This window comes from Bos javanicus, chromosome 19 (genome assembly GCF_032452875.1).
Source record: "Bos javanicus breed banteng chromosome 19, ARS-OSU_banteng_1.0, whole genome shotgun sequence".
Classification (NCBI taxonomy): Eukaryota; Metazoa; Chordata; class Mammalia; order Artiodactyla; family Bovidae; genus Bos; species Bos javanicus.
The window spans coordinates 35,285,119-35,298,432 of NC_083886.1; the positions used below are offsets into that span (position 1 = coordinate 35,285,119).

Genomic DNA, 13,314 nt, shown 5'->3' on the forward strand with positions numbered 1-13,314 from the left:
CACTTGCAGCCACTACAGGTTTCATATTACTTTGAAACGCTCTCTGTTCACGTCATCACATCACTCACTTATTGAGCATTTACTTTGTGCCAGACAGTGTTCTAGGTGCCACGGACTCAGCAGTGAACAGAGCAAATTCTAGGTGGTGGCCAACAGATGGCAAACAGAATAAGTAGACAAATGGCCTGTCAGAGGCTGATATACCTTCTGGAGAAGAACAGAGGAAGAGGAGGAAGTGCAGTGACGAGGGTTGGTGGGCAGCAATACAGGGAGGGGCATTCCAGGTGGAGGGAGGGGGCAGGACAATCAACCCAGGAAGGAGGCAGGGTCCCCCAGACGTGGTGAGGCTGGCGGGTGAGGGTGGCAGGCAGTGCCAGTGGGAGGCCCAGAGCCCAAGGTGTGTGCCGGGGAGGTGTGGGCAGTGTTCAGATGCATTTTCCACACCTGCCTCCACCCCGCCACCTCACCCCTGAGCAGACACCCAGCAAACACCTGTAATTAGGGAAAGGGGCTTCCTGAGCTCTCCCTGCCCAAGCATCTCTGGCCCCCAGGTGACCACACTCAGGAGACTCCTGGCCGTTGGTACTGGTTTGTGGCCCTCTTCTCTGCTGTTCAACAGGAGGGCAGACCCACATACAGTGGGGCCTACTACAGACAGTCCCGGCCTGTGGCTCCGCAGGCTTGGCAATCTAGCCTCCATGGGGCATCTTCAGGGAGCTGCGTGCACACTCACCACGACTGTACCCTGCCCCCCGCCCCCTGCCCTTATGTAACCAGGGCGGTGGGGAGAACGGCAGCTGGCACCTGCACTTGGGAAATCTGGAAGCTGTCAGGTCAGTCTAAATCAATCCACAGCCCCTGGGCAAACACAGAGCCTCCTTTGGAAGATTGGACAGGCCCCACCCAAGCCTTGCGGACACATTCTTGCATTTCTGAACTGGACAAAATCAGACAGCCTAGCCCTAATCCCCCAAACTGGGAGCAGATTACAACGCCCCACGTTTGAAAGCTGTTTTGTTCTTGTTACGCAAACTTCCTGGGGAGGGACTCCCAGGACCAGGAGAAGGGTCTTTAAATGCATCACCTCTAAGCTGACACCCATTCCTGGAGCTCCATCCCTGGGAGAGCCTGTGTTGAAGGTAACCCTCTTCCCCTTCTCTTCTTCTAGAGACCTCTAGCTGCAGCCTGGCGGGGAGTGGTCCACCCCTGCAGCTGGTCCTTCCACCCCCAGGAGCATCTTCTCAGCATCTAAGCTGTGTGCCGAAGGTCTGAAGCTCACATCTGGCAGCTCCAGGGAGGTGGGGCCCCTGGGGCCCTCGGAGCAGGGGGACCTGGGGACACTGGGTGAGGAGGCTTGATTCAGTCACCCGGAGACAGAAGAGTCCCGTAGAGAGAGCATTTAATGTCTCTCAGCTTCACTTTCCTCATCGGTAATGTGGACTATAGTGGCTCCTCTTCGTGGGCACTCCTTCAGAGTGAGGATATCTATGAGGCTCAAAGGGGATGCTGACCTCTGCGGACATGGTGGCTCAGGCGAAGCCACGGTATATATATATACCGTGTATAATAATACATGCACATATACCATATGTATTGTGTATATGTGGTGCAGTGCTAAGTCGCTTTAGTCATGTCGGACTCTTTGTGACCCTATGGACTGTAGCCTACCAGGCTCCTCTGTCCATGGGATTCTCCAGGCAAGAATACTGGAGTGGGTTGCCATGTCCTTCTCCAGGGGATCTTTCCTACTTAGGGATTGAACCTGCATCTCTTATATCTCCTACATTGGCAGATGGGTTCTTTACCATGAGGGCCACCTGGGAAGCCCCATATAATGTCTTTTTTTTTTTTTAAGTGGAAATAGCCTTACTGTGTTTTTTCTGCTGTCAGAGATCACATTGTGTCTGAAAGTGGGTGGGCACCTCTGGGAGGATAACAGGAACTACTGGGGGAGAGGAAGGAAGGACACTTAACTTTTCTCTGTGTCCTTTCTGTATCTTTTACATTTCCTACCATGAGCATGTATTACCTATTCAAAAAGTGAACAAACGTGCAGGATCTTAGGTCCCCAACCAGAGATCAAAACTGCACCCCCTGCAGTCCTGCAGTGGAAGCTCGGCACCCTAACCATTGGACAGCCAGGGAATTCCCCCCAAATTAACAAACATTTTTTGAAAATGCAAATTCGCTGCAGGAAAGTGAAGCCCTTCAGAAAAATGAAAGCAAATCCACCTCTAATCCACCACCCCCTAACTCCCACCCCCCTACCAAAAGATCACCACGCAGGGCCTGTCCCCACGGGCTCTTTCAAGTGCACACATGCCTGGTGTATCTGTTGTCTGTAGCCTGTTTCGTTTCTTACTCCTTGTGCCCGGGACAAGGCTGACAGTTCAAAGACCCAGCCAGCCTGGGTCTGTCTGGGGACAAGCCACCAGTGCTTTTGAGAATGAGGCTCAGTCAGAAAGGTGGGGTGTGTGTCCTGATGCTGAGTTTACTCAGTGTGGGTGTGGAGTCACCACCTGAGTCCTTTAATCTGATCTGGAGACTGGCCTTGTCGGGTGTGCCTGGAGAGCACTTGGAGGGTTTGCCTGGGAGTGTCAACAGCTCTGCACAGAGATAGAGGTGGGCATGGGGCTTGAGAGGTGCCAAGAAGGGCCTGCCCCCAGCACACTGCCAAGACCCCACAGTGAGCAAGTGTAGACAACCTTAGGACTCTGGGTCACTGCTGCTGGGTCCCCATTGTGAGGGTCCGTCATCTGCTGGTGGGCAGGGGTAGCCTGCCAACCAGGACAGTCCAGACTGCGGGGTTAGGGAGCTGAAAAGGCAAAAGGGTGCCACTTCCCAGTGACCCCAGGGAGATCTTCATCCTATAAAATCAGCAGCAAAGGTGGGTGTTGCCCTGGGGACCCCAGGTCTCAGTGCCCGGCGGGAGGGCGCTCTCCTCCATGCCTGCAAGGAGCTCTCCATTCCCAGGTACCATGAGCGCAATCAGCGAGGTGGTGCAGCGGGCCAGAGCCGCCTTCAACTCGGGACGGACGCGCCCGCTCCAGTTCCGCGTCCAGCAGCTGGAGGGGCTGCGGCGCCTGATCCGCGAACGAGAGAAGGACCTCGTGGGCGCGCTGGCTGCGGACCTCCACAAGGTGCGCCAGCCGGACCACCGGAGGCGCGGACTGCGTGCGCCCAGGATGTCCGCTGCGCGCGGGGGCGGGGGCGGACTGCTCCACCCCTTAACAGAGAAGCCACTTAGTCCCCCAAGCACTGCGCGCCTCTGGGATGGGGCGCGCCCTCCTCTCCCTGCGCGCGAGGCGCCCCAGGTCCACGCGCCCTGCACAGGGCCAGAGGCTCTTTTCCACCGTCTGTCATCCCCGCTCCTGGCTTCACTCCCTTCTCCACCCAGCCCAGCGCACGTTAACTATCTCCTGCTAACACGACACCCCTCTGGCCTCTCTTTCCTCCATCTCTCAGCCCACGCGGAGCCCTGGGTTCTCCACACCAAGAAACAGCCCAGTCTGGCCACTCTGCTGGGGTCTGCCCTCCCCCCCCATCTTTTCCTCTCTCTGAGCAAAACCAGACCCCTCCAAATTCTCAGCCCCTTCCCCTCACTGCCCCCAAGTCACCTGGACCTGCTTCCACCCTCCCGTCTTGCCTCGGAGGGGAGCAGAGAGGCTGGAGTCTACAAGCCTTCTGCTTCCTGGCCCTTTGCTACTGTTTTTTTTGTTTTTTTTTTTTTTGTTTTTTTTTCACTCTCTCAAGATTTCTAACCTTAAGACAAAAACCAAAGGCAAGAAAATCCAAGTGGTTGACTTCACAACTTCCATCTTGCTCTGCACAATCACAGTTCGAGAGAGAGCTGTTTATTACACCTTCTGTACTCCCTCTCTTCTCACCCTGCACACTGGCTTCCTCCCCACCCCACGCCCTGCCATGGGCTGCCCAGTCCCTCCTCTCCTGGCTTGAGGGTCTCCTGGATTTCCTCCTGACTCTCTTTGGTCGCATATTTCTTGTAGCCACTTTCTCAAGGTGGTCTTCTTAGGGCTCTGTCCTGGGTTCAAGTCTTATTTTCATTTATAAGCCTTCCTGGACACCCTTCAGCTCTGTTCCCCTGGACTTACTTGTTGTTTAGTCACTAAGTCATGTTAGACTCTTTGGGACCCCCATGCCCTGTAGTCCACTAGGCTCCCCTTCCATGAGATTTCTCAGGCAAGCATAGCGGAGTGTGTTGCCATTTCCTTCTCCAGGGGATCTTCCCGACCCAGGGATCGAGCCCGTGTCTCCTGCATTGGCAGGCGGAATCTTTACCATTGCCACCAGGGAAGCACTCCCTGACTCACTAGGGACCCTCAAATCAGGTCTGAGGTCCCCTTGGGCACCTTGAACTCAACATGTCCAACCTGTCTGAGCCCCCAGCACTTGCAGAAAGGGGTCCTTGCAGCTCACCACCCAAAGGTTAATTCTCAGTCCCACCCCCTGTGCCTTCTTGGCGGGTGCTCTGGGCTGGGGATTCTGCAGTAAACGGCTCCCTTGCAGCTGAACAAGTCAAGTTCTAAATGGGCCCACCTGGAGCATAAGGTCCTGTCTTGCTCCCATTTTGCAGATCTGGAGACTGAGGGTAGGAAGCTCACTTGGGGTCACAGAGCTGGGAAGCAGGACCACCACGGGCCTTCGGGCCTCTGCTCAGAGCCCCCACTGCACGGCCCTCACCCTGGGGTGAACCTCACTGAACCCTCTCTCTAGAATGAATGGACCGCCTACTACGAGGAGATTGTGTATGTCCTGGAGGAGATCGACTACATGATCAGGAAACTCCCTGAGTGGGCTGCTGACGAGCCTGTGGAGAAGACCCCCCACACCCAGCAGGATGAGGCCTACATCCACTCGGAGCCCCTGGGCGTGGTCCTAATCATCGGGAGCTGGAACTACCCCTTCAACCTGACCATCCAGCCCATGGTGGGCGCCATCGCTGCAGGTACTGTGGGCCCTGCTCCAGGTCAGGGAGCCATGAGGGGTCCCCATCCTTCACTGCAGAGGAAGGGGTATGGGGTGCTGAGGACTGGGCAAAGATGGGGCCTGCGGTCAGGGAGAGGTTTGATGGAGCTAGTTCTCTTGGGAGGCTGCAAGGACCAGAGTATTCAGCCAGGCCTCTGAGTGCCCAAGGCCCAGCCAGGTTCGGATGTCCATGCAGCCCTGTCTCCCGCCATGCGTCCTGGGTCCCTTGGAGGACAGAGTGTGGGGTGGTCCAGGTGCAGTCCTGACTCTCTGTGCCCTGCAGGGAATGCGGTGGTCCTGAAGCCGTCGGAGCTGAGTGAGAACACGGCAAGCCTGCTGGCCACCATCCTCCCCCAGTACCTGGACCAGGTGATGGGCTCCCCCGGCACACTGAGAACTAAGGCCCAGCCAGGTCTTTGGGGTGGGGAAATAGTGAATTCTTGCAGCCACAGGCCGAGCCACGGGTGGGGTGAGGACAGCTTGGTGAGGAGAATGGACCCCCGAGCCAGGAGAGGGCGTCTGCTTGGTGTTGGCTGCCTGGGCAGGTGGGGAGGGGGCTGTGGCCATGTCTGAGCCTCGCCTCCGTCCTTGCTTGGCAGGATCTGTACCCTGTGATCAACGGGGGTGTCGCTGAGACCACGGAGGTGCTCAAGGAGAGATTCGACCACATCCTGTTCACTGGGAGCACCGGGGTGGGCAGGGTCGTCATGATGGCTGCGGCCAAGCACCTGACCCCCGTCACACTGGAGCTAGGGGGCAAGAACCCCTGCTATGTGGACAAGGACTGCGACCTGGACATTGCCTGCAGGTGAGAGGCTGCCCCCAACCTAGGCGGACAGCAGGGCACCCCAAGTGACACCAACATGGCCTTGTCCTTGGGCACCTGCGGTCCTGGCAGGAGCTGGGGTGGGGGCACCATGTTCACAGAGAGGGTTCGGGAAAGACTTCCTGCAGGGGTGGGGGCGTCGAGCCAGAGTCCTACCCCCCTTCACACCCTGCATGCCTGGCCTTCTGGGACGTGGGGACCCTGAGCAGGTGACACTTGGCCGTGCAGGGCTCAAGGCTGTTGAAAGAGGGGTACAAAGGCCACCCACCCCAGACCCCCTGCCCCAGACATCCTCCTGCCAGTCGGTGATGAGGTCACTGCAGGCCCAGGGATCACGTCCAGGGTCATGAGTGTGCTCTGGCAGGAATCTGGAAGCCAGTGGGGCACCGAGGCATGCCCCCCCATTCCCATGGACAGTTCACAGCTCAGCCTCTTACAGCCTGACCCTGGGCCAACCGGGCCAGAGGCTTATTCCCGGGGAGCCCCCTCCCACCTCCCCACGGCTGGCAGAATGCCCTGTAACCTGGCGTTCTCACAGACGCATCGCCTGGGGAAAGTTCATGAACAGTGGCCAGACCTGTGTGGCCCCCGACTACATCCTGTGTGACCCCTCTATCCAGAGCCAAGTCGTGGAGAAGCTCAAAAAGTCCCTGAAAGTGAGTGCTGGCACCGGGGGTGGGTGACGGGCTGCCAGGCAGTGACATGGGCGTGGACTAACGAAAAGACTGAATTTTTTTTCTGATCATGCAAGTAGTCCACACGCACTGTAATTTGGAAAAGATTAAAAAGCACAGAGAAGGAAAAGAGCTCTACCTGGAATCCCACCCCCAGAGGCAGTCACTGCTCATGTGGCGTGTCCCCTCTGTCCTCCGTGCTGTGGACACATGTTTGGGCCCAATGTGATGTCCAGACGCCCTGCATGTATTTCTTTCAAACAACAGCACTTCATGCCCTGGGGAAGGCGGTGGGCAGCAGGGGTGTGGCAGCCCCGCAGTTTTTAGTGGCACCGCTCCACCAGGCAGTGCCCACATACTCCCAGTTTGGAGTTGCTATGGCCTTGCAGCCTGTGGCCACGATGAGCATCCAGTCCTCACCTGGAGCCTGCCACCTCCTCAGGAGTTCTACGGGGAGGACGCCAAGAAGTCCAGGGACTACGGGAGAATCATCAACTCCCGGCACTTCCAGAGGGTGATGGGCCTGCTGGAGGGCCAGAAGGTCGCCTACGGAGGCACCGGGGACGCGACCACCCGCTACATCGGTGCGTGTGCCAGCCCTCCGGAAGGGCTGGTGGAAATGGGCACAGACCCTCGAGGGGCAGGTGAAGCCCTGCGGTGCATATAATATAGCTGCTTTCACCCATGGCCCGGGTTGACTCCAGGCCTCTCCATGGGCAGGAGCTGGGCGCCACCTGGGAGGCCCCTCCTCAGACCTTAGCTCCCTACCCCCAAGGCCTAAAGGAGCCCCACCTCCGCTCCATCCAAGTAGCTTCAGCAGAGGGTGCTAGCGGCAGAGACCATGGGAGCCCCAGGTGTGCCAAGCGGGAGGGGCCTCCTGCCTGGGCTCGGGGGTCAGCAGATGGGGGCCCAGTTGGCCCCCAGTTTGCCAGGAGGCTGAGGAGCTCCAGCAGGGCTCATGCGGCCTGAAGTGGGGCCCCCAGTAACCCCCATACTGGTTATGCCATTGTCCTCCCCATGACCCTCCAGGGTGGAGCCCAGCTGGAGAGCCTCCTCCTGCCCCTCGCGGAGCCCGGGGACCTCGTCTGTAAAGGGCTGGGAGAGAAGGCCATGTGCCTGGGCGGGTCCGGGCGCCGGCTGACGCTGGCCTCTCCCTGCCTAGGCCCCACCATCCTTACGGACGTGGACCCCCAGTCCCCGGTGATGCAGGAGGAGGTCTTCGGGCCCGTCCTGCCCATCATGTGTGTGCGCAGCCTGGAGGAGGCCATCCAGTTCATCACCCAGCGCGAGAAGCCCCTGGCGCTCTACGTCTTCTCACCGAATGACAAGGTGGGCCAGGCCCCCTCCCCAGGGTCCTGGGAACCCAGCTCAGCACCCCTGCAAACGCAGACCCAGGGAACAGATTCCAGCCCCATACTCCCTGCTGTGCGATGTCCCCTAACCTTCCTGAGTCCCTTTCCCCTCATCTCTGAAGTCCGGACAGAACACTGACTGAGATGCTGACCCGCTTGGTGCTATTCTCGGTGTTGTGGGAACTACTGCTCTTCCCATCTTAGCACAAATCCCCATGGGGAGAGTGGGGGACCCAGCCTGGGACTCTGGGGGCAGGGGGAGCGGCCTCAGGCTGGGGCTCGGCCTCCACTAGCTCACATCCTTGTAGCTCCTGGACTTGCACAGGTGGGGAGGGCTGGGGGGTCCTGGGTGGAGACTGAGGCCAGGGGGCTATTGCAGGTGATTAAGAAGATGATCGCGGAGACCTCCAGCGGCGGGGTGACAGCCAACGACGTCGTTGTCCACATCAGCGTGCACTCGCTGCCCTACGGGGGTGTGGGTGAGTCTGGGGGCTGAGCTTGCTGCCTGCTGCCCCACCCCTGGGTGTCCCCCATCCCTGGGCTGAGTCTCAGACTCCCCCAACCCCTCCTTTGCCAGCACACCCAAAAGCCACATTGAACCTCGAGACTCTCACCTGGGCCCTGAGAGAGGCCACAGAGCCTCTATTAGTGGCCGGTTGGGGTGAGACTCTTCAGGCCCAGGGCTGTAGGCACCGCGGCAGACACCCCAGGTCAGGGATTGGCCCAGGCAGAATCGGGGATTGGCCAGGGTGGGCGAATGGGAGAAGGGGCACAGGAGGAGCATCAGAGTCTCGGGCTACACTGAGCCAGTGCCCCCGCAGGGGACAGCGGCATGGGGTCCTACCACGGCAGGAAGAGCTTCGAGACCTTCTCGCACCGCCGCTCCTGCCTGGTGAGGCCTCTGCTGAACGAAGAGACCCTCAAAGCCAGATACCCGCCGAGCCCGGCCAAGGTGAGAAGTGGGAGGTGGGGACGGGGGTGGGGTTGGGGAGCCGCCGGCCAGACAAGGGCCTCACTGCCCTTCGTGTCCCCCACAGATGCCTCGTCACTGAAGCGGTGCCCTGGCCTCACCGTACTGCACCCTTGGAGGGCTCCCCTGGTGCCCCGCTGCTCAAGTGCATCCTTCCCACCCAGCCCCGCCCCCACGCTACACTAAACATAGAGCAATAAAGCTTCGGACCAGCCCCGGACTGCGAGTCTCTGCACCCCGCCCCCACCCTCTGCAGTCCCACCCCACCTCCACCCCCCAGCCCCCACCCCCACAACCCCCACCCTCTCCAGTCCCACCCCGCCCCCGCCCTCTCCAGTCCCACCCCACCTCCACCCCCCAGCCCCCACCCCCACAACCCCCACCCTCTCCAGTCCCACCCCGCCCCCGCCCTCTCCAGTCCCACCCCACCTCAACCCCCCAGCCCCCACCCCTACAACCCCCACCCTCTCCAGTCCCACCCCACCTCCACCCCCCTTCCCCCACCCCCCATCCCCTCATCCCCCCCCACTCTCTCCAGTCCCACCCCACCTCCACCCCCCTTCCCCTACCCCCCCATCCCCCCCCTGCCCTCTCCAGTCCCACCCCACCTCCACCCCCCTTCCCCTACCCCCCATCCCTCCCCCTGCCCTCTCCAGTCCCACCCCACCTCCACCCCCCTTCCCCTACCCCCCCATCCCCCATCCCCCCCCTACACCCTCTCCAGTCCCACCTCACTGTCAGCTGAGGAGAAGCAAAGTTCTCCTCAGAGCTTCCCTTTAGCCCCAGGGCCCTGGAACTTGGGGATGTCAGCTCCATTTCAGGGAGTCTAGCAGAGTGGGGACGAAGGAGGCGGGGGCAGGGGTCCCTGGGTGAGACCCGTGGTGGATGGTCCACGTGACCCCCTGGGTGACTCCAGCGTGCTGCCTCCGGGGTGGGAGGACGGGGAGCTGGGGCAGCACTGGGACCCCACTGTGCAGTAGCTTCTGGGCCGGGGTCTGGCCTGAGGGGCCTGAGGACCCGGTTCAGGGTCCAGTGAGGACCGTGGGAAGCAGGGCATCAGTCAGGCCGGCGGGTGAGGGGACCGCGGGGGAGACAAGCCAATCCTGGCCACTGGCTGTTACCTCATCCACTCCAGGAGGGCAGGGGAGAGGACGGGGTCACTGGATGTTCTGTGTGTGCCTGTTACTTATTTTGCAAATATCCAAATAACTGACTGAAAACAAAAGCAAAGTCTTCCCCAGATCACTTCCCTGAGTCACTGCCCCGTCCCCACTCTCCTCCCCTCCAGCCCCCACCCGGCTGAACCATCATCGGCTGAACCATTGCCTGCTCTCTGCCCAAAAACACTTCGTCCCCATGGCAGCCCCCTGCCAGGACATCCCTCCTTCCAGCACTCTCCCCCTCACTCTGGTTTCCCAGGACCCCACACTTCAGTGCCCCCACCTCCCCCAGCTTCTCCTCCCAAATTAAAGTCTCCGGCCCCCTGGCCCTGAGCTCCAGACTCCCGCATCCAGTAAGGTTTAAGCCGAATTAACAGACAGCATCCTGCTCAAAAGCGACGTGTCCCTTGACCTCCCAGAACAGAGCCACCCCCAGGCCAGAGGAGGAGGAAGAAGGAAGGCTTGGCTGGATCCACTCCTCCCCACCCAGCCCCCACCACCAGCAGCTCTGTACGCCCTCCACAGAGGAGGAAGCCCAGACTCAGAAGGGGTGCAGCCTGGTCTCGCGGCACCATTCACAGGGTCTGCATCTCCCTGTCTCCTCCCTGACACCACGGAAGTGTCACCTGCAGGGATGTGTCCTCAAAACCCTTGGCTGAGACAGTGTCGAGAGAGCTGGAAACGCGCAGCTTGGAGAGGAGATGGTTCAGGGTCTCCAAACACCTGATCTGCATCGTTCTCTGTGCTCTGGGAAAAGTCACCGTCGCCCTCTTCTCCCTCCTCCTCCTCTTCCCACTCACCACCTCTGTTACAAGACTAACAGTCTAAGCTGTTGTATTGTGATGTCCTAAACCTGACCAACAGGACTAACCTGGACTGACCCTATTTCCTAATTAGATTTAAACTCAAATCTCACTATCGTGATCCCCTCTACTGTTTTTTTTTTCCTGGATTAAGGAATGCGCTGAAAAAATATTTGCACAATTGATTCAGCCTTTCCAAACAATTGCCATCGTCTAAAATGTAAATGACCAAGAACCATCCCAACTCACAGGTCACCGGTGAGAGGGGGTGACATTCTGGGTGGCTCCTCACAACCCCCATCACACTGGACAGAGGGCATGGAGGGCACCTTGACATCCCGGTTCTTAGCTGGGCAGCTGAAACCTTGGCAAAGCACCCTTTGGTTCCACTCTTTGGTGCTCCTAGTATTTAGACTCTCAGACAGAAAACAAGCAAGCAGTCTGCTGTGGTCACAGTCTCTTCTTTTGCTCTTGTTATAAAACAGAGGGGAGATTTCCTCCACTCATTTGTTGCTTCAGCAAAATTTTTTAAAATTATTTTTTACTTTTTTGGCCATGCCTCACTGCCTGTGGGATCTTAATTCTTGGACCGGGGATCAAACCCATGCCCCCTGCATTGGAAGTGCAGAGTCTTAACCACAAGAGAGAAAAAAAAAAAAAACAGCAATTTTTTGAGTGGACAGTCCTGGGTACTGGGGACATTGTGGAAAAAACACAGGGTCTGTGCTTCTCAGGAGGTTTGTTTGACTGGGGTGACTTAGGAAGGGGTTGATAGCTGCAGGAACAGGCTGACCTCAGAGTGGCCGTGGTGAATGCCACGGGAGGCTGGCAGGGCTCTGTTCCTGGAACTTCCCCCTGCCCCTGCTAATGGTGGTCTCCTGTTCAGAGCAGGCCTTGGGGGTTCACTGAGGCGGGGGTACAGATGCAGAGGCTCACACACGGGTCACCTCCACTCACATCCCGTCTCGCAGCACCCCTCTCCCAGCGGAAGGAGGAGCATCGCTGTTGTTGTTCAGTCATGTCTAACCCTTTGTGACCCCAAGGACTGTAGCTCGCCAGGCTCCTCTGTCCATGGGGTTTCCCAGGCCAGAATACTGGAGTCAGTTACCATTACCATCTTCAGGGGGTCTTCTCCACCCAGGGATTTAACCAAAGTCTCCTGCATTGGGAGGCAGATTCTTTACCACTGAGCCACGAAGGAAGCCCAGGAGCATCGATATTGGGCAGCAAGTGTTTGCTACTTGTATGGACCAGACAATAAGCACAGGAATAAACAGACACCTGTAAAAGCACCTGGAAGACGGGTGGTGCCTTGCAGATGATGGAGAATTGCCGGGGTCCAGCCCCAGCTGATCCAGGGTATTCGAAGCGGGGACGGCGTCGGCGAGGGTCAGGATACAATAGCTTCAATTAAATATTAATTAAAGATATAAAGAGTAATAGAATAAGGATAGCTCAGTAGGAAAATTCAGTGGAGAAAAGAGGCTGAGTGGCTTGGTTTACGCGGGAGACCAATAAAACTTCAAGACAAGAAGTTTGCACCACTTACGTAGGCCACAGGCGTCCTTCCGTTCTCCCGAAGGAGAGGAGACACTGAGGCCTCCCCGGTCGGATCTTAGAAGCCCAGGCATAATTAGTAAGCATGGTGGGTTCCGCGCTCCAGATGGAGACTCAGCCAGAGTGAGAGAGAGAGCGACATGGGGAGACCAGTATTTCGAGAAACTGATCCCAATTCTTTATTTTCCAGAGTCTGTTTTTATACACTGAGATGTTATACAAAAGTCACGTGGGGACAGCAGTCCTGACTTTTATTAAAGTCAGGTGCTTCATACAAATGTATACAGAGGTCTTAGGGGTGTTACATCATCTTCTGGCCAGGGGGCCTGCTAACAAATTATGACCCTCTCCTTGTGACAGCGGTCAGTCAACCAGGACACTTATTTCTCCAGGGGTGATTATTCTTAAAACAGACGCCACCCAAATAAAGTTACATTCCTATAGGGTGAGGGTGTAGTGGGTTTCAGTTAAGGAAAGAATTTACTTAGCCTAAGGTCTAACATGATTAATATCAAAGGTTAATACTTATTTCTTCTATATATTCATTAATGTGTGTAAGGGCAGGGGATATGGAGACTTAGCAACAAACATTGCTCAACAAATGAAAAACCCTTCACCAATACAATTTCTAATCAGCCCATTATACCTATACTAATAGTTTTCTAACTTTTCTAAGGAACCTGTTTTTAGAAGGTTTAAAGCATCTCGTGCCTCTCACGGTTGGGAGGCTGTGAGCGATCACATGTGGCTGGACAAGCCTGTCAGGCAGGCTAGAGAACCTTCAGAGGAGTTTGTAGGTTAAAACACTCTTGTCACGCCCAGAAGTTTTTATTAACTGGAGCTCTAAGTTAACTCCTTCTCTGAAAGAGGTGGTGGGGGACAGCCCCCCGTAAAGTCAGAGGTGTAGGTGAGCACAAAGTAGTAAAGTAGGCAGGCTCTGGTTACGGGGGTAGATGCTCGAGGATTTCCAGGGGGACTCCTGAGGC

The 13,314-nt window shown here is 57.5% G+C and overlaps 1 protein-coding gene across 1 annotated transcript; it reads left to right on the forward strand.

Annotated features, from left to right (window-relative positions):
- Positions 1–1,015: 1,015 nt before the first annotated feature.
- On the forward strand, positions 1,016–9,022 carry ALDH3A1 (aldehyde dehydrogenase 3 family member A1). The gene is made up of 11 exons (XM_061391163.1): positions 1,016–1,139; positions 2,974–3,140; positions 4,735–4,966; positions 5,270–5,355; positions 5,586–5,794; positions 6,351–6,468; positions 6,929–7,070; positions 7,649–7,815; positions 8,218–8,317; positions 8,660–8,790; positions 8,876–9,022. The coding sequence occupies exons 2-11, from the start codon at positions 2,979–2,981 to the stop codon at positions 8,888–8,890; spliced, it is 1,362 nt and encodes a 453-aa protein (XP_061247147.1). The 5' UTR covers positions 1,016–1,139; positions 2,974–2,978; the 3' UTR covers positions 8,891–9,022.
- The last annotated feature ends 4,292 nt before the right edge of the window (positions 9,023–13,314 follow it).